The sequence below is a fragment of the Spermophilus citellus genome (assembly GCF_964194105.1).
Source record: "Spermophilus citellus genome assembly, chromosome: 17".
Lineage (NCBI taxonomy): Eukaryota > Metazoa > Chordata > Mammalia > Rodentia > Sciuridae > Spermophilus > Spermophilus citellus.
Genome location: NC_138199.1, coordinates 14,212,826 through 14,230,724, shown reverse-complemented (window position 1 = coordinate 14,230,724; position 17,899 = coordinate 14,212,826). Strand labels below are relative to the sequence as shown.

The following is a 17,899-nucleotide window of genomic DNA, read 5'->3' as shown; positions in this document are numbered from 1 at the left end:
GGGCGGCCATGGGACCGCGGGATCTTGGGGGCGCGCGAGACAGAGGCTGAGGCGGATGCTCTGAGACCGTATTTATTGGCTCCTTAGAAATCAGTCCGTAACAACTGTACAGAGGGCCCGCGGCTTCCCCCGCCCGCCCTTCCCCACTCCCGCCCGATGGCCCCGGAAAAAGCAGCTTCGTGTGGGCTCAGGAAGAGACTCCTCTGGGATTCACAGTAACCAGAAACAAAAACGGAAATAAATTAAGTGATGTTGGGGAGGGGAGTAACAGGGAGTCGTGTTCCCCAAATCAGTGCATGAAGGAAGGACCCAGGGCCTGGAATGGGCTCCCCACGAGCTCCCTCTCGTTAGAGGAAGCTGTGCTGGACCCCTGGACATGGAGAGGTGCTCCACTTCCTTTCTGAATCTGTCCTGCGTCTGCTAGGACAGCACCTGTGCATGCCGTGAGTCACTGGAATGAGGTGATGGCAGTCATCACTCTTTTAGAGTCCAGGGCCAAGGCCCAACTGTGCTTGTAGTAGTGGTGTCTCACCCTTCATTCCACCCGCACCAGCAGCGCATAGAGGAGTGTGGCCCCCTTCTCCTTAGTGACCCACTCAAGTTCTGCTGGGCTGAAGTGAGGGTCAGGAGGTTCTCTGAGGGCAGCAGAAGGGGGGCCAGGGGTGTAGGAGCCAGGACGCACACACACCTGGAATGCCACCTGAGCCCGGTGCGTCCGCTGGGATTTGGGATCCCGGAATCTGTCAAAAAGTAGAAGCCAAGAGTGAGGCCTTTGGCCCCCTCACCATTCCACCTTGCTAACTGCTCACCACACAGGCCTGCTGTTCCTTGGAAGTATTCTCATCACTAAGTGCTAAATTCCAGCAGTTTTCTACTTGCAATGCTTTTCCTCCCAAAGACTGCTTAGCAATCTCCTTCCCTGCCCTCCTCATAGCTTTGCTCAAACCTCACCTTTTAATGAACGCCTATCCTGACATCCTATTTAATATTCCCACTCCAAGTGCAATGCTCATCTGCTTCACTCCACTCTCCTTTTGTTTCCATACTACTTTTCACCCCTAAAAACCCTAAAGACTCATTATGTATAAACATTCTAGAGAAGGTAAGTTACAACAGAGTAAGGTTCCTTTCTCCTTCACTCAGATAGCATGTGGTAAGTGTTATCTTCAATGAATGAGTGAAGAAAGGGCTCAGGTGGAGGAGCAACTAACAAGCCAGGGTATGAGATGGGAGACAAATCATGAGGATCCAAGAGGTTCTAGGACCCCGTCTAGGTTGAAAACCCCAGAGCCACCCCCCATCTTGTGTACTCACTGCACTTTGGAGGCTAGGGTCTCAGCCCCAGCATATTGAAGGGAGGGGGAAAGCAGCACTGGAGGGGGCTGCTCCTCCCGGGGAGGTGCACAGTTCTCACCAGGCTCCTCAAACCCCACCCCAGGTTCTCCCTTCAAGGGCCGGCAACTCAGGATGGAGGCAGTACCTGCAAGGAGAGCTGGGTGGGTCAGGATGGCCCTTGTGATTCCTCCCAGGGACCCCAAGCTAGGGCTTCCCTGTCCCTGCTTGCTCTACAGTACCTGCTCCCAGCTCCCCTCGGTCCAGCACTCTCCGTACAGCTGCCACATTGCTCCCATGATATGCCATGTGCCACTTCTTGGTTAGTGTCCCAGCTTCCAGATGGGGATTCACTCTAAGAGAACAAAAGCAGACAGGACAAAGGTCACTGGCTTCCCAAGGTCATTCCCTACTCAGGAAGTTCTACCAGTTTTTACATGCACCCGCTGGGACTCTCTTATGAGGGTAAAAAGCAATAGGGAACATGTATGGCTTTGGCTCATACATACCTGAGGTTGAACCTGCACCAGCCAAAGGGCAGGGCGTATTCCCGGGGAGGCTCCCCTCGGCGCCTGTGGGTCTCATCTCCTCGAAGCTTCCGACAAGACTCACAGTAGCACAGGCTCCGTTTCGGCGGAGGTATGAAATAATCCTCTGTGGGACAGTGAGTGTCCAGCTTGGTGCTAAGGTTCCCACCCTGGGTCCTGCTGCTGCCCTCCAGCTGGCCATAGAAATGAGGCAAATTCTGGGGGGGCAGGGACTTACCAGGAAGCAGCAGCAGTTCTTGGAAGCGGGAGCAAAGGGCATGATACTCGCAACTCTTTAGAGGGCTAGCAGCAGGCTGTGGACCCCAGCACACGCTCTCTTTAATACCTGAGGGAATAGAGGGGGCAGAGGTCACAGAAGCTGGGCTAGAAGGATTGGAATGGGGCAGGTGGGGGTGTAGGATCTTGGTCCCATCAGGTTGGCACACCATCCACCATGTCTGCTTTTTCCATGTCCCCTTGGGTTCCAGCACTCTTTCCACTGGCAGCCCCTGGTTCAGGGCTCACAATTGTCACCTGTAGAGGAAAGGGGTGGTCAGCAAAAGCTTTCTCAACCCCCAAGGGCTGCTGATTTATGTACCTCAAACTTCCCAGTCTCCCAGGCACTGCCTCCCCCATTGCCACTAACCTGCTCACACTGCCCATAGAGGTCCACAAGTGCATGACAAGGCTGGGGCACATCTGGCACAGCTACCCCATGGTCCACCCCATTGACATGGAGATGCAGTCCTCCAGAGCTGTCTAGCCGCAGTCCCAGGATGGTGCCTTCAGGACACGTGTCCAGATTTGGCCCAAACTTCTCACAGATCTGGGAGGAGAGACCTACTGTCTTCAGACTTCCATCACCAGCAGACATCCTACCTTTCACTCTGCTTTCAGTTTTCTGTCCCTGGGCTTTGTCTCCAACCTTGCTCACTGCCTAGGCTCTACCCCCACTTCAATAACTGTAATACTGTCAACTGTGTAGGAGGAAGCAGTAGGGCTGAGACTGACCAGATAAGGACACTCATACCCTTGCCCCTGCCCCCCACCAACTTCCACCCTCTTCGAATCTGCTATCCTACAACCAGGACTATGAGTTCTACTTCTTCCTTTTGTCCAACTCCTCCCTACTTAAGAGACCTGACGCTCTCTCTCTTCTCCCTCACTCACCTTGAGACCATTGTGGAAGACACCACGGCCCCGCAGTAGCCAGGCTGCCCGTTTGAGGGCACAGGCAGAAGCAGGGAAGTTGAGCCTCTCAGGTGGGCAGGTGATGACTCCCAGGACAAGGGAGGATGTCCACTGTCGGTTCAGGAAGTCTATCCGCACCTACAGGAGAAGGAACTACTCCACAATCACAGCCTTCTGGGCAGAGGCCACCTACCTACACTGCAGAACAAGGATCTCACCCCAGCCAGGAAGGGAATATACTTCCCAAAGAGTGGCCTGGGCCACTGTCCTTTCTGATTCTTGGAGAGACCAGAAACTATAAAGTCATATTTTTTAAATATTTTTTTTAGTTGTAGATGGACACAATATCTTTATTGGCATCCTCACGCATGCCAGGCAAGCCCTCAACCACTGAGCTACAACCCCAGTCCCCCTCCCTCCCCTCTTTTTTTTTTTTAATATTAATTTATTTACTTTTAGGTGTAGATGGTCACAATGCCTTTATTTTTATGTGGTGCTGAGGATCGAACCTGGGTCCCGCCCACCCGTGCTAGGCGAGCACTCTACTGCTGAGCCACAATCTCAACCCCCCACTCTCCCCTCTTTAAGCCTTGGTCTTACTATCACCTCTATAAGGATTCTTGCTACTAAGGGCTTCATTGACCTGGCTAACTTTTGACATATCTTTTGGTTTGCAGCAGATAGGCCCTTTCCTGGAGGGTTGTTCATGGCTGGAGCAAGAGGAGCTGGGAACATGGAAGCAGGGCACACCTGGACTAGCAGCTGGGGCACCAGGGGCTGGCTGATGACAACGATGCCCTGATTATAGCTGGCCACCCGTGTAGCTGTACGGTTTCCATTGGACAAGAGGATATTCTTCCCATGGTTCTCCAGGAACTCAAAGGCTGCAGGCATAATACCAACTTGATTCTGGCCCTGGTGTGGAAGAAGAGACAATGCTGCATGAGGGGCCAATGGCAGGCCTGATCCACCCCACCGGAGCACACACAGAGCTCAAGTGTGAGCCTCTGCCCTGCAATTGGAGAATCTGGTGTCCAATGGCCATTAACTGGCCAGCAGCCCCTGCTATAGCCTCTTACGCCCAGGCCATGATCCTCGCCCTCGTCATCCTCCTCGCCTTCACTGCCGGTGTCTGAGCTGGGGGAAGGAGGTTGGGTGCCTTCTGGCTCCTCCAGCCTTGTGGAACTGACAATGGACACACTGCGTACTGGCCCATATAGATCCAATACAGCCCACACGTTCTAGAAATATAAGACTCAGAAAATCAGAGATCAGCACAAAGCTTCCACCCCACAGCCCACTCTCAGGACCCAAGGAAGCTATTAGGTGTACCTTGGCAATGCCAGTGGCTGCAGGCCCCATATCCTCTCCATCTACCAGGATGTGCATTGTGTCATCTGCTCCTCGACGAATGCCTACACGGCTACCCACCTAGGTCCAACGTGGGAAAAAGACAAATGCTCAGCCCACCTCTCTCTCACACTCCATTCCCCACCCCTCACCAGCTGCTCCAGAGTCAGGTGCTTCACCCCAAGTCTCTCTAGATTCCGGCCATAGTTCATCCTCTGGAGCTGCCCATCACGCCTCACTTCACAGCTAGAGACCATCCAGGTGGTCTTAGTCCGGAGCTCTGGCAGGGAAGGAGGCAGCCCTGGGCCACTGCCTGCTCCAGGTCCCATTTCCCCTGGTGCCAGTGTGGTCAGTCCCAATCGGAGGGAACCTGCCCATTTCTCATCTAGCTCTTCCACTTTTACCTATGAGAAACAAAACATCAGTTGGCTGTGATGATGGGCCAGTAGCACCCCACCCATCTCCACAGCCCACCTCAAAAACTTCCTCCGCCTTGAGCTCCTTGGTGCTGAAGACAAGGCCGTGAGCATAGCCAGTGGCACGCACTGCCCTTGTGCCATCCTCCTCTAGAGTGACATTCTTGCCACAAGTACTATGAAATCGGTGAGCCACACCAGCCACTATGGATAGAGAAAGGAGTAAGATTAGGACAGCAAGTTCAAATAGTATAGAGAGTAAAACTTTTAAGATGAAACAGCAAGTAGACAATAAGGCTCCCTCCATCATTACTCCTCAGAACCTCCTGACTCGTCTTTTTACCACAAGAATCATTTCCAAACCTGGAATGGCTAAGGCATGGTATGCAGCCCCTGGGTGGCATGGAAGTGTCCAGGTTCTATGTTCCAGGTATACTCCCCAACCCTCCTAACTGCTTATTCTATGGGGCTGTTCCCTCCCATATCCTGTAGCATCCTTGAACAGGATCCTTTAGGCTCACAGTAGGTACCTGGAGAGTGTAAGGGGAATGACTTCTCAGTGGCAGTGTTGCTGGTCGCCAGGCTGTTGTCCATGGGGCCAGTGGCATTGGTGATAGACACTTGGACACATTGGCCATAGAGATCTACTACTGCATACACCTCTGCATAGGAAAGGAGGGTGTCAGAAACCTGAGAGCTCAGGCAGCCTGAGCTGAGGGTGGCTGGCCAGAAGCCACAGAGTAGTCACCTTTACCCGGAGGCAATCCTGAGCAGGCAGCGCCTTGGTCCTGGCCATTGATGAAGTAGTGCAGATCACCCTTGGCAGTTCGCATCATGCCAATGCGTGCACCTGTGCCCAGGGCATCCAGGTCACACCCATAGTTGTTGCGCATTGTGTTACCATCTTGCATGATGGCTGTACCACTGTGGAACAGCAGAAGGGGTGGGTCAACTTCCTTGCTTCATCCCCACATGGCCTCCTCCTCAGTTTCTGCATGTCAGAGCCCTCCAGTCAGCCAGGAGCAGTGGCACATGCCTGTAATCCCAGCTGCTCAGGAGGGTGAGGCAGAATTGCAAGTTCAAAGCCAGCCACAGCAATGTAGTGAGGCTCTAAACAACTTATCAGAGACCCTATCTCTAAATGAAATATAAAAAAGGGCTGGGGATGTGGCTCAGTGGTTAAGTGCCCATGGGTTCAATCCTCAGTAACAAAAAAAAAAAAAATAAAGAGCTCTCCAGTGCCTTGGATGTGGGGGAGGAACATGTCTTGATCTTGGCCCAACATATAATTCTGTCCTCCTTGCCCTGAGATCTCCCCAAGGAAAAGCAAAGACTCCCCTAAAAGGAAGGAGGATGGAGCCCCTGAAGACTGGAGAGGGATTCCCAAAATTTAACAGAAGAGGCAGTCATATCCCCTAAGTCTGCCATTGTTGGTAACCATTATAGGCCCAAACCATGATTTCCCTGAACCTAGCCAGCTCCACTGAGCCCCACCAAACTGGTCCCAAGAGAAGGCAACCCAACCTCAGCATCCATGTATCATAGTCAATGTCTGTCATGGTGTTGGGGAATTCAAGGTCTTCGGGTCGAATAGCAGTAACTCCTGGGAAGAAGCAGGGAGAGGTCAAATCTAACTCTCCAGGATACAGGCATCCACATGCCCTAACCCACACATAGATAACCCCTCTCACCAGCTTCAATGGAGCCTGACCAGCGGTCCACCATCTTCTGAATGACAATTTCAAACAGCTCTCCATCCCGAAGGGCCCTGCCAGGGAAAGTGGCAGTCATTGAGGTCCTACTTAGGGAAGCAGAAGGATAGTGGGAATATAAAAGTTCAGGGACTGACCGGTTGGAAATGACAATGGCATCATTGAACTCGCTGCGGCAGTTGTGCCGAAGTGCAGTACGACCTCCATTAGTAATGACGGCATTACTTCCATGCAGCTGGTGGAAGCGTAGGTCAGAACCTCCAGCCCCTGAGGATGGGGAGCTTGGAGATACCTGGTTGTTTCCCTCAGGGAGTGGCTCAGGGACTGGAGGCACCTCTGCAGGAATGGACATCACCTGTTAGGTTTCCAGATGTCTCTAAGGCTTGCTAAGGCCTCCTATGGCCACCCTCACCTCCTGCCCTAGCCCAGCTGGGCCCTCACCTACGTCATCCACAATGGTGGCCTGAGCTGCCTGGCCATAGAGATCGACGACAGCATAGACGCCTGGGGGTACATTCCAGGCAGCAGGACCCTGAGTCATTCCGTTGACAAAGAAGTGGAGAGTCCCATCTTCTCGCCGCACCACACCCACCGTGTCCCCTGCCTTGGAAGAAGTTGGGGCTGGAGTGAGGAGTCAGGCAGAGTTCCGGCCTGGGATGGTTCTGCATCCACCCCACCTTGCTGGCTCCCTTTCTGCTGCGCCCAGGCAATGTACCCACTCTCCCACCTTGAGGCGGTCCAGGTTGTGCCCATATTCATCCAGGATGGTTGTCCCGTTGTGCATCACCCCATTCCCAGTCATCATCCAGGTCCCTACAAAGAAAAGGAATGGCAGAGTACATGAGGGGCAAGGCAGGGCTCCTTTCCTTTACAAAGCATCCTCCATGAGACTCCTCTAAACTAAAAGCACATTGTGGCTTTCCTTTGAGATTTGGCTTTCTTCTCAGTGGACAAGAAGAACTGCAGTTTCCAAAGGTAACGACAGGCCCTGCTGTGGGGAGCCATTCTGACACGTGATTGGGTGACTCCCGTTAAGGGCCTGAGGCGCTCTGGCTGTGTCGGAGCTATCCCGACCCTTTCCTGATGAGAGAGCCCATCCGTGTGGGGGTGTGCGTGACCACTGACCCTGGAGACCCAATCACTGACCCTGACCTTGGAGTGCAGCCCCCCCTCAACCTTCATTGGATGGAATTCTCCCCTGAATCTCTTGTCCCCCAAATAAAAGGCTACTCCCCGGCGTGTTCGCTCTCTCTCTCTCCTGCTAGCCCAGAGTAATCCTCGCTGCCCTGCTGGGCGGCTAGAGGCGGGAACCAGGGAGGCGAGCCGTCTCGGACCTAGCAATGTAAAATAAGGTACTGGTTTGTGTGTTTTATTTCGATCTCTTCTAACTAACTTAATGTGCTGAGGGCCATTACCAAGTAGAAATGACGCATCAAAATTTCCTTGCTAGCGTACCCCATGTTAATGATTTCGCTGTTGACATTGCATGTAAGGTGACCTTGCTCAAAGACCAAGGCGGATCCCGGTTTAGAGCTGATCAGGTTTGAGGAAGTATCCCGGTCCTTGGGTTAAGGGCGTTCCCAGTTTAAGACCTTGGATTTTAGGGAAGTTCGATGTTGAGGATTATTGCTGCTGGAATTAGGGCGTTCCTGCTGCCTGAGCTCCCATTGAGTTCTCATGAGATTCAGAGAGCATTTTGGGAAGTAAGCCTCGTGGAGTAGGTGAATTGGGTGGCAGCAGAACTGGGATTGCCCCAGAACGTGTGTGGAGGCCGGTGTGAGTTCGGGAATAAAGAATTGCTGTTTGAATCTACAAAGCTGTGTGGTGGCTCTGTGCCCAGCCAAGACTGCGGCATTAATGCCTAGAACCTCATTAATGAAACCACTGCGCAGGCCGCGTGGTAGACCCTGCCTTTGTGGCACTCCCCAGCCACTGGACAAATCATCATACGTGTGATAAGGAAGAAAGCGGCTGGAGAACAAGGGTCAGAGCTGCAGGAACAACTTATTCTCTAGGACCTTATCCTAGCAGTTTTGCCCTTCTTGGGAACTCACCAGAGCGCAAGTTGGTCATGGTGGAGGGCAACTGGAGGTAGGCAGGGTTGTGAGTAGTCACACCAATCTCAATGGAGCCAGCCCATTTGTCCACCATCTTGTCGATGCGCACCTGGAATACCTCTCCATCCCGTAGGGCTCTACTGCTGAGCACCACTCCATGATTGAAGTCATCAGTGGCACTGAGAACACAGCAAAGAGAAGTTCAGATTCTAGTACCTACCCTTGAATATGCCAAGGCTTAGCCCAGTCACACCTACCCATCATCCACTGCCCCAAGCCAACCAACCAGACCTCACGATCTGGGAGGCTTCCCACCTTTCTGTCTAGGACTTCCCAGACAAGATTCCTTCTGCTTCCCCCATCACCATCCCACCCCCCACCCCCAATTCCATTAGAGCCTCTTCTTCAGGCTTCTCCCCACCCATGGGCCATACTGGGGCCTCAGGGCAGTGCGTCCCTCGTGGGTAATGGCTGCCTTCTGCCCACAATTGGGGTGGAAAAGCAGGCGCTCAGGTTCTGCCTGGGCAGCAGGAGCAGCACGTCGGAGAGCACCCTCAGGAGATAGCGCCCGCAGAATGGCATTGTTCCGGCGGAGTCGATCAGAGTGGTTGTTGTTATGAACAATGGTGACTTTCACAGCCATCCCATACAAGTCCACCACACCATACACCACTGGGGGTGTCAATGGGGTAGCCACACCTGTGGCAGAGGAAAATAAGGGCAGAAGAATCAAACACAAGAAAAGCAAGCACCAGAGAGGCAGAAGAATGAGGTCTGGACCCCATGGTAGTCCTGGGCCAGAAGCCTACTCTGAGCATCCCCTTACCCTGATCGATGCCATTAATGAAGAAGTGTAGAGCAGAATTGGACTTCCTTGTGAGGCCAATGTGGTCACCCTCCTATTAAAAGCAGAAAAATAACTCAGAATGGAACCTAGCTACAGAGAATCCTGGGGCCTTCTCATCTCGCTTTTCCACAGGAATCAGTTTCCAAAGATATTCACATGAGTCTCAGTACCCTAGAGGACAGGCAGGGCAGGTCTTGGGTTCCTGTTTTCCAAACATGGCAATTTCAACATTTCCTGAATGCTCAATATAAGTCAAGAACAGAGTTAAACCATTTTACAAACATCAACTTCTGTTATGGTTTAATATTAATTGTCCCCTCAAAAGTCATGTATAAGACAGTAAAAGAAAGTTTAGAGGGCTGTGGCTCAGTGGTAGAACGCATGCCTTGCACATATGAGGCACTGGGTTCGATCCTCAGCACCACATAAAAATAAATAAAAGTATTTTGTCCATCTATAACTAAAAATATATTTTAAAAAAAGGAAGTTTAGAGGTGAAATGATAGTTATGAAAACCGTAGTGTATTAATCCCCTGATAGAGATTAATGAGTACTGCTTCAGGCAGGTAGGGTATAGCTGGAGAAGATGGGTAATTGGGGGCATGCCTTTGGGGTATATATTTTGTGAGCTGAGCTTAGTCTCTCTCTCTGCTTCCTATTGCCATGTTCCTAATTGCTTTCCTCTGCCACTCTTCCACTATGATATTCTGCCTCCCTTCTGGCCTAGAGCAATGGAGTGGGCCATCTATGGAATCTGAAACTGTGAGCTCCCAAATAAACTTCCTCCTCTAAAATTGTTGTCAGGTCTTCTGGTCACAGCCGCAATAGCAGGAAAAATGCTAACTAAAGCAACTTTAAAATTTCCCTATACATAATAACTGCTACAGGGGCTTCGGATGTAGCTCAGTGGTAGAATGCTTGCCTAGCATCTGTAAAACCCTGGGTTTGATCCGCACGCTGCAAAAAAAAAAAAAAAAAGGAAAAAGAAAAAGGAAAAAAAAAATGCTACCACTAGGCTCATTTTAGAGCCTATTGGGCAACCCTGCCTTTTCAGAAGGGACCTCATATAAACACAAAGGGATTTGCTCTAGGCCACAGAAAAGACCTTTATGTGGTACTCAAGCAGCGTCACAAAGTACCCAGACCTTCCCTTGGAATCACCCAAAACACTGTGCCCCATCCTCACCTGCAGCTCATCCAGACTAAATTCACAGTACTCCCGGCGGGTGCCCTTGCCATTGGTTAGGATCCCACAGCCGCTCATCATGATGGTGCCTGAGCAAAAATGGATACCTGGTTAGGATATGGGTTTCCTTCACCTCAGTAACCCCAGGCCTGTGTATCCCATGCTGCCCAGGGCTGGTACCTGACTGGAGGTTGGTCATGGTGGCTGGGTACTCCAGGCTGTTGGGGTTGTGAGTGGTGACACCAATCTCAATAGAGCCTGACCACTTATCTACAAGCTTGTCTATCCGGATCTGGGATTGAGTGATGATAAACAGAAAGAGCAGAGAAGTTAAGTGCAGAGAAGGGAACCCCTTGGTTCTTCCCAAGACTCCACCCTCTTGGCATCAAGGGTTGAGCCCCATCTTTAGCTCCCAGAGGGTGAGGCACCAGCCAAACCAGGATCTTGCACACCTCAAACATCTCATTGTCCCGAAGTGGTCGGTTTGTCATGACGACCCCGTTGTTAAATTCATCCAGGGGCCTCCGGCGCTCAGCTGTCTTATTATTGTTGCTGAGTTTGATGAGGGTCCCACACTTCTCATGAAAGAGCAGAGCGTCATTCGAAGTAAGGATAGGCGAGGTGGCAGCACCACTAGATCCCAGCCCATCCCCTGAGGGTGGGGAGCTCAGGTTCACATTCAGGAGCCCCCCATTGTAGGCAGACAGGATGGCGTTGCTCACCACCTCAGAGAGCTCCATGCTGGCAAAGTCTACATCAGGAGGATGGAGAAGGGCCAAAATGAAGCTCTATACTCTCTCTCTCCCTACCCCACTCCTGAGGCCCCTCCCTCATTGCCCGTTCCCCTTCCCAGAGCCTCCCCAAAGCCCTCACCATTATGCGACTCAAGGCTGTTAGGAAACGTCTCCGGTCGGGCCTGCGCTGGGGACACCATGAAGGCTGGGGACCAGGTAGGATGGGAGGGGAATAACACAGTGATCTGGGTGCACTTGCCATAAAGCCCTTGCTTCAGGGCCCATATCCAGGAGACCTCTCCTCTAGCCCCTGATCTCCCCAGTAACAGACTCAGGGTCTGAAAGGTTCTGCCCACACCCAGCCTCGATCACTACTGCATTTGCCCCACCCTGTAACCACACCCACTGCCTCACCCCTCCACCATGGCCCTGTATTCTCTCACCTTCATCCCCAGAGGTCCCCTGTTCCATCAAGGCAGAATCTTCAGGGGGGGCCAAAGGCTCCAGGGGAGGTGTAGGGATGGGAGTAGGGGGGCTGAAGCCTGGCTCAGGGGGTAATACGGTGATCTGGGTGCACTTGCCGTAAAGGTCCACAACAGCCCATACACGGGCAGGCAGGCCTGTGGCAGCCACACCACAATCCCGCCCATTCACCCAGAGCCGCAGCTCTCCAGCAACGGTGCGCTCCACACCCACACGGTCCCCTTCGCCAAGCTGGTCCAAGTCCTGGCCATACTCTTCCAGCACAGAGCGCCCATCCCTCAGCACCGAGCAGCCTGACACTACCCACGAGCCCCCCTTCAGCCCCGTAGCACTGCTTGGGAAATCCAGCACACTGGGGTCCAACGATGTCACTCCAATTTCAATGGAGCCGCTCCAAGAGTTGACCTATGATGGGGGTGGTATAGAGAGATTTAGGATGGGCCATCACTGCGTCTCCCACCTCTAGGAAAACCCATTCTACAGGTCACTCTGCTCCCCTCTCAGCACCTCTGAGGCACTAATCCAGAGATGAAGACCTATAAGTATGGACCCTGCCTCTAATTATTTGGGCCTGTTCTCTCCTAGCAACTCTGCCCTGTACTCAGGTGCTTAGTATGGTAAACACTAAGCAGGTTAAATTCTCTGGTTCCAGCTTTCTACCTCCTCTAACTTCTCTGGGTCTCTATGGCTCTTCAACCACCACATGCTTCCTATGCCCAAGCCTTTTGCTCTTGTATATCACTCTCTTCTTCCTGGTCTGATTCTCTTCTAGGATCAGGCTCCACCCAGATTCACTCTCCTCCCAAATTCTCTGTAAGAAAAGTAAATCACACACCTTTCTGGCCCTACCTGAGAAACCACTGTCCTTCAGTGGTTTGTTCTTTTCTTGGTATTCCTCCCTCCTCTCATCACATATCTGACATCTCTCCATCGTCCACCTACCAAGATATTGGGCCGGGAGACCTGTTCCCCAGCCATTCTAGTAGGTGAGCGGGTGTCCCTCTCCTTGCTTCTGAGTTTTAAGGAAACTCAAGCTCTCACCTTGTCTCCTCCAGACTGAACGCATCTGCTTCATGCTCTCCTCCTGCCCATCTCTTAGTGTCCTACAATCTGTCAGTTCCCTCTCGGTACCCAGTTATGTGGGCTTTCTGGCTGTCCTACCCCATCTTCCCCTGTTCCCCTCCCACCACCTCCACATGTCGGTTCCGTGGTCCCAGCTCTGCACCTTGCGATCGATGCGGACGGTGAAGACGCGTCCATCGCGCAAGGGTTCCCGGCTCAACACCAGCCCGTGGTTAAACTCCTGGCCCGGCTGCTGCCGCCGCGCTGTACGCCCACAGGCCGAGAGGCTCACCAAGCGCCCTGTGCGCGGGTGCAGCTCCCCGCCGCTGCCGAGACCCCCGCTGGACCCCGGTCCTGGGCCGCTCCCGCAGGGGCCCCCACCCCCGCCGGGTCCTGGCCCCGGGCCTCCCCCAGAGCCCCCACTCCCACCCGACCCCGCCGCCATCGCCGCTGACACCCGGGCCGCGCGACAGCCGCGCTTGGCGGCACCGTGGCAACCGCGAAGGACAGACACCCTGAGGGAATACGACCGGGGGCTGGGACCAGATATGCTTTACGGCACTATCAGGCAATGAAGCATCCTGGACTGGGAACTAATGACTACCACACGGGGAACAGAAGGACGACGGGGTCGGGAGGCTCGCTTTACGGCACGGTGAGATGACGGAGTGGCTCAGAAAGGGATGAAGACAGGGAGCTTTTGCGACAGTGGAAAGAAGAAAAATCCGCCACAAGCATCTTTACGACCGAAGGTTTATGGCGCCAGACGCGCTTGCGACAGCAGAACTGACAACCCCGCCCTCGCCAGGGGAAGCGATATATTGAACTATTCGCTTTACGGCAAGGGGTGAGAGTGCTCTACGCGCTACACGCTTTAAAGAGCTATAAACCGGGTGACCAGGGGGCACAGAGAAACTGTAGTTTTATAAATGAAAGTCTCTGCCCTCCACACCTTTGAGATCAAAAGTGTCGCAGTCTCCCTACTTTGCATCGCACTTTTCCTGAGAAGCAACGGGAGACGATTTGTGGCTGGGGGTGGGGATATTTCATGTCAAGCCCAGAATGAACTCTTTCAATCAAACTCTTAAGACTTTAAATCCACAAATAGAGTCCAAAGACACCTCGGCAGGCACTTTCAAGTTACAGCGCTAACGACTCCAAAAGATTCCGCCACGCCACTAGCAAAACCCCAGCCCAACTCTCCGAGGTTGCTAAGGTCTCCCTCCCGCTAAGGAGGGAAGGCTGTGACGTCACAATTAGGGGTTCACGCCCCCTGGTCAAGCCCCCTGGCTATGATTGGCTCATTTGGTGAGGGCGGTGATGGAGAAAGGCGGGAACAAGTTGCAAAGACAAAGACATTGGGTGCATAAAAAGGGAAAGGCGAGCGGAGTGACTCCCAAGCCTGAGATCTTTAAATAGAGTCTTGATTCCGTCCACCGTGGCTCTAAGGAGCAGAAGAGGAGGGGACCGGATCAGAGCCGGAGCGTTCCCCGCCCACCGCGTAGGGGGCGTGGCTCGGGGGCGGGGCTATGTGGAACTGGAAGGCGGGGTGGGGTAGCTGAGAGTGGCCCCCTGGTGGGGCCATGGAGAGGCAGGGTACCCTGGGACCTACTAGAGGCTTCAATGGAGAATCACCTGGAGTGGTTACCAGGGGAGTGGCCGGAGGGGTCAGAGGAGTCGAGGCAGACACCAGATTGCCCTTCAGAGTAGCCTCGCCTAATGGTTCTGAGCCCCCCTCGCACTCGGGGTGCAATGTGGTTCGCAGTCCTGGTTCAAGCCATCCCACCGAGCGGGTAGTGGCCCCCACTTCTGAGCTCAGTCAGCAGCCTGGGGAGGTTGCGGGCCACCTTGAGTTCAGCCCATCCCCTAATGCAGTCAACATTCCCTGCCCTGGATCCTGCTTACCCAGGACTTCCTGTGCCGGGCCCGGGGGCTCCAGAATGTACACCTCGGGCTGTGGTCTGCACTCTGGGTCAACTTGTTTGCACTCTGGTCCCTGTGAGGACCGGCCCAGGAGCATCCTAAAAGACAGCAACTCCATCCTGCTGCAGAAATCCCCCTGTGTGGATAAGTAAGGAGTCTAGCTCTGGGGACAGAAAGCCCAGAGACTGGAGGGAGGAGTTCGGGACACGGGAGGGGGCGGAGCCATGAGGGAAGGGGCGGAGTCCTCAGAAATAGAAGTGAGACTAGGTGAAGGTAGTTGGGTGGGAGATCTGTTGTTTCAGGCCTTTGGGAGAGCAGCAGATGCCCCATAAATCCTGGCCAAATGGTACTGTAATTATCTTTGGGTCTACCCTACCTAAAGCCTGTAAAAGAGGGTGTAAAAAATAAAGTTTTTTGAATGACCAGAAAAATGAGGGAAGGCTGTGAGGAGGAAGGTCACTAGAAGGTCTGTCTCCTTCTCTTCTGTGTACTCTCTTCATCCCAGGAAAAAGGCTCAGCGCTGGGATGAGATGAATATCCTGGCCACTTATCACCCTTCTGATAAGGACTATGGCTTTATGAAGGTGGACGAACCCAGCACCCCCTACCGCAGGTGACCTCAGCCTCAATTTGTCAGCCTAGACTCTTTCCGTTCTAATAAGGGGGGCAGGGGAGGAGGCAGAGAAGCCTCAGGAACTAGACATTGCCTGATACCCCCTCCTCTGCAGACTGCAGGACAGTGATGAGGACCTGTTGGCAGGGTCCTCCATCAAGGTGACTCCTGAAGTGCTAGAAGAGAGGTGAGAGTCCTTTTAGAGATCAACTGAGGTTTGAGGTCTTCTCCTCCTTTGCCCTTGAACTTGGGCCTGAGGCACCTCTGCTTTTTTGGCCTGCAAAATGGAAGGTACCACAATTCCCATCAGGTCTGACTAAGACTGATCTGGGGGGGATCAGCCAGCTTGGTATCATCTACCACATGCCCCCATTGTTGTTCTCTCCCTTCGGTGTCCCCAACTAGTCTCCCTCCCCTTCAGGTTTGCAACAATGGACAATTTCCTCCCCAAGGTCCTCCAGTATGGTGACAATAGTAGCTCAGGAGCTGCAGACAACTTTTCCAAGACACGTGAGATGCAGGGTGGGCACTGAAAGGAAAGGGGAGGTGGAGCAAACCTTCAGCGAGAGCCTGACAGCAAAGCCAAGCTCTCACACTGGCCCACAGACTCCTGTAATTTTGACAAGCACCGTAAGACACACTACACTGAAGGGAAGTTCCTCAAGTCTCAGAAAAACCTGCCCTTGGAACATGATGAGGACAGCTGTAGTGCCGGCATCAGCAGTGGTGTTAGAGGTGTGACGATAGAGCCAAAGCCCAGGCCTGTGGAGAGATGCTGGGCAGGAGGACTAGCCAAAAGAGTCAATGATGAAACTGACATGCTTGCCTCAAGACCCGTCCTAGATGTCAAGGGTTAGTGATGGGAGACTCCAGAGACTCAAGAGGGTTGTAGTCCAGAGCCTGTTCTAACCCATGGTCCTCTTGGACTTTCTCTTCCTCACTTCTCCACCATATTATTCTTCAGTGGGCACTGGCTCACAGCCCTGGTAGGGAAGCAGTGCTGGGTGGTGACCCCAGGGAGGAAAGGAGACCATTGGAATGGGGTCCCATTCAGGATAGCCCCCATAGCTAGCTGGCTGCTGAAGAACACAAAGTCCAAGAGAACCATGAGGGATGAAAAGGTCCCTAAAGGTTTTCTAAAAGATGAGGGTTGGTAACAGAAGAAAACGAGATGAGAACCTGGGAGTTGAGCTTCTCCCCTCTGGTAAGGCCCACCGTATATACCTGGGAGGCATGGACACACCAAATGACCATGACTCAGATTGCTTTGGGTGATTCCTCAGATTCCTCTAGCTGCAGAAATCAGTTCCCCTCAGCTTCAACCCCCATTCCATTGGAGCAAATCGATCTGCAACGCAGGGAGTATTATAGCCAAGGAAGATACCTGAGGTCTGACTCCCACCCAGAACCTGAAGAGGACATAGAAGATGAGCAGCAGCACAGTGAGAGCTGGTGTGGGAAGCCTGGGGAGTGGGGACCCTCATCCCACAACACTTTCAGGCTCCACAGACTTGACCTTGGTCATTGAGAAACCCATAAGCACTAAGGTTCATATATTGGACCACACAGGAGGTTCCTTTAGGGATCACAAGACCATTAAGGGCTCTGAAAAAATGACAGTGATACCACTGCAGCCTGGTGAGGACACCAGGCCATCATCTCACTATCCTGCCTCTTGGCAAATTCCATTTCTCAACCTTCCAATCCTATTAGATCATTTCATCAGCAACAGGTAAGAGAGGCCCTAAACATCCCAGAGCCCAAGGCTCATATTGTGTAGAACAGGAAACACAGAAGTTCAGAAAGGGTTGGGGACTCTCTCTAGTTTGTTACCACCCACTGGCTCCATGCTTCCTTCTTGACTCCTCTCTGCCATCTCATCCCACTCCAGGTACTACCATGTCATCCAAAGACAATAGGTCTCCAGTGACATCCAGCTGGTGTCAGTGGCTAGAGGCCAAGAGGCAGAACTGCCGAAGCCCAGGGAGCTCAGAGAGGGAACATAGACACAGCCAGAACCCTCCAACCCAGAACGGGCGCAGACGTGAGCCTGGGCAGAGGCAAGGAGGTGGGTGCATTGGCCTGGGAGGCAGAGGGTCTGAGTGGGTAGGTTCTAGGGAGTTTAAGATGGGCAAGATCTCATGACTGCTGCAAGAAAGCCATTAAACCCAGATTCTTCTCTCTCCAGATGAAACTCTGCGGCTCCAATGGACTCGGGAAGAATCCAGACAATGGAAAATGTAGCACCTTAGGATGGGGTGAGGGCAACCTTACCCTGCACTTACCACCTTAGGAGTAGACAATAAAAGAGAAGAAGAGCAGGATTCTGGATGCTGTCAATTGGATGCTCAGGCTGGGCCTGCTGGGTCAAGCAGTGGGTGGGGTGGGAGGACCATTCAAGAGCAGGAAACCAAGAAAGCAGAGCACAGAGAAGGAAACTGGGAACCACCCAGGAACTGGATGCAA

The 17,899-nt window shown here is 52.9% G+C and overlaps 2 protein-coding genes across 9 annotated transcripts; one reads left to right on the top strand and one right to left on the bottom strand.

The window, feature by feature from the left end:
* Positions 1-486: 486 nt before the first annotated feature.
* NEURL4 (neuralized E3 ubiquitin protein ligase 4) lies at positions 487-13,394 on the bottom strand. 8 transcript variants are annotated; one of them, XM_081270176.1, is made up of 30 exons: positions 13,061-13,394; positions 11,796-12,240; positions 11,492-11,557; positions 11,341-11,369; positions 11,071-11,193; positions 10,799-10,910; positions 10,619-10,707; positions 9,412-9,484; positions 9,020-9,284; positions 8,583-8,764; positions 7,256-7,341; positions 6,974-7,132; positions 6,666-6,883; positions 6,508-6,584; positions 6,341-6,419; positions 5,565-5,740; positions 5,347-5,478; positions 4,875-5,020; positions 4,580-4,804; positions 4,383-4,481; positions 4,130-4,291; positions 3,801-3,965; positions 3,030-3,188; positions 2,506-2,685; positions 2,306-2,393; positions 2,098-2,205; positions 1,842-1,986; positions 1,575-1,687; positions 1,315-1,480; positions 487-740 (listed from the first exon to the last, which is right to left on the bottom strand). In XM_081270176.1, exons 1-30 carry the CDS (start codon positions 13,340-13,342, stop codon positions 536-538), a joined length of 4,554 nt encoding a protein of 1,517 aa, XP_081126302.1. In that variant the 5' UTR covers positions 13,343-13,394; the 3' UTR covers positions 487-535. The 8 variants fall into 8 exon arrangements, with proteins under 8 accessions (XP_081126302.1, XP_081126298.1, XP_081126303.1 ...); XM_081270172.1 differs by having other exon boundaries at positions 11,071-11,369; XM_081270177.1 differs by lacking the exon at positions 11,492-11,557 and having other exon boundaries at positions 13,061-13,393.
* Positions 13,395-14,461: 1,067 nt separating this feature from the next.
* Positions 14,462-17,742, top strand: LOC308635632 (uncharacterized protein). The gene is made up of 8 exons (XM_081270180.1): positions 14,462-14,968; positions 15,326-15,433; positions 15,549-15,620; positions 15,855-15,943; positions 16,040-16,285; positions 16,717-16,875; positions 17,325-17,501; positions 17,622-17,742. Exons 1-8 carry the CDS (start codon positions 14,481-14,483, stop codon positions 17,675-17,677), a joined length of 1,395 nt encoding a protein of 464 aa, XP_081126306.1. The 5' UTR covers positions 14,462-14,480; the 3' UTR covers positions 17,678-17,742.
* The last annotated feature ends 157 nt before the right edge of the window (positions 17,743-17,899 follow it).

Bases quoted from the DNA above. Each gene is read 5' to 3' on its own strand.
- NEURL4 (XM_081270172.1), bottom strand. From the start codon at position 13,342: ATGGCGGCGGGGTCGGGTGGGAGTGGGGGCTCTGGGGGAGGCCCGGGG. The intron at 9,285-9,411 runs GTAAGGGGATGC...CCTCTGCCACAG, and splicing joins CATTAATGGCATCGATCAGG to GTGTGGCTACCCCATTGACA. The intron at 6,420-6,507 runs GTGAGAGGGGTT...GCTTCTTCCCAG, and splicing joins GTCAGGCTCCATTGAAGCTG to GAGTTACTGCTATTCGACCC.
- LOC308635632 (XM_081270180.1), top strand. From the start codon at position 14,481: ATGGAGAGGCAGGGTACCCTGGGACCTACTAGAGGCTTCAATGGAGAA. The intron at 15,621-15,854 runs GTGAGAGTCCTT...CCTCCCCTTCAG, and splicing joins CCTGAAGTGCTAGAAGAGAG to GTTTGCAACAATGGACAATT. The intron at 17,502-17,621 runs GTGGGTGCATTG...TTCTCTCTCCAG, and splicing joins GCCTGGGCAGAGGCAAGGAG to ATGAAACTCTGCGGCTCCAA.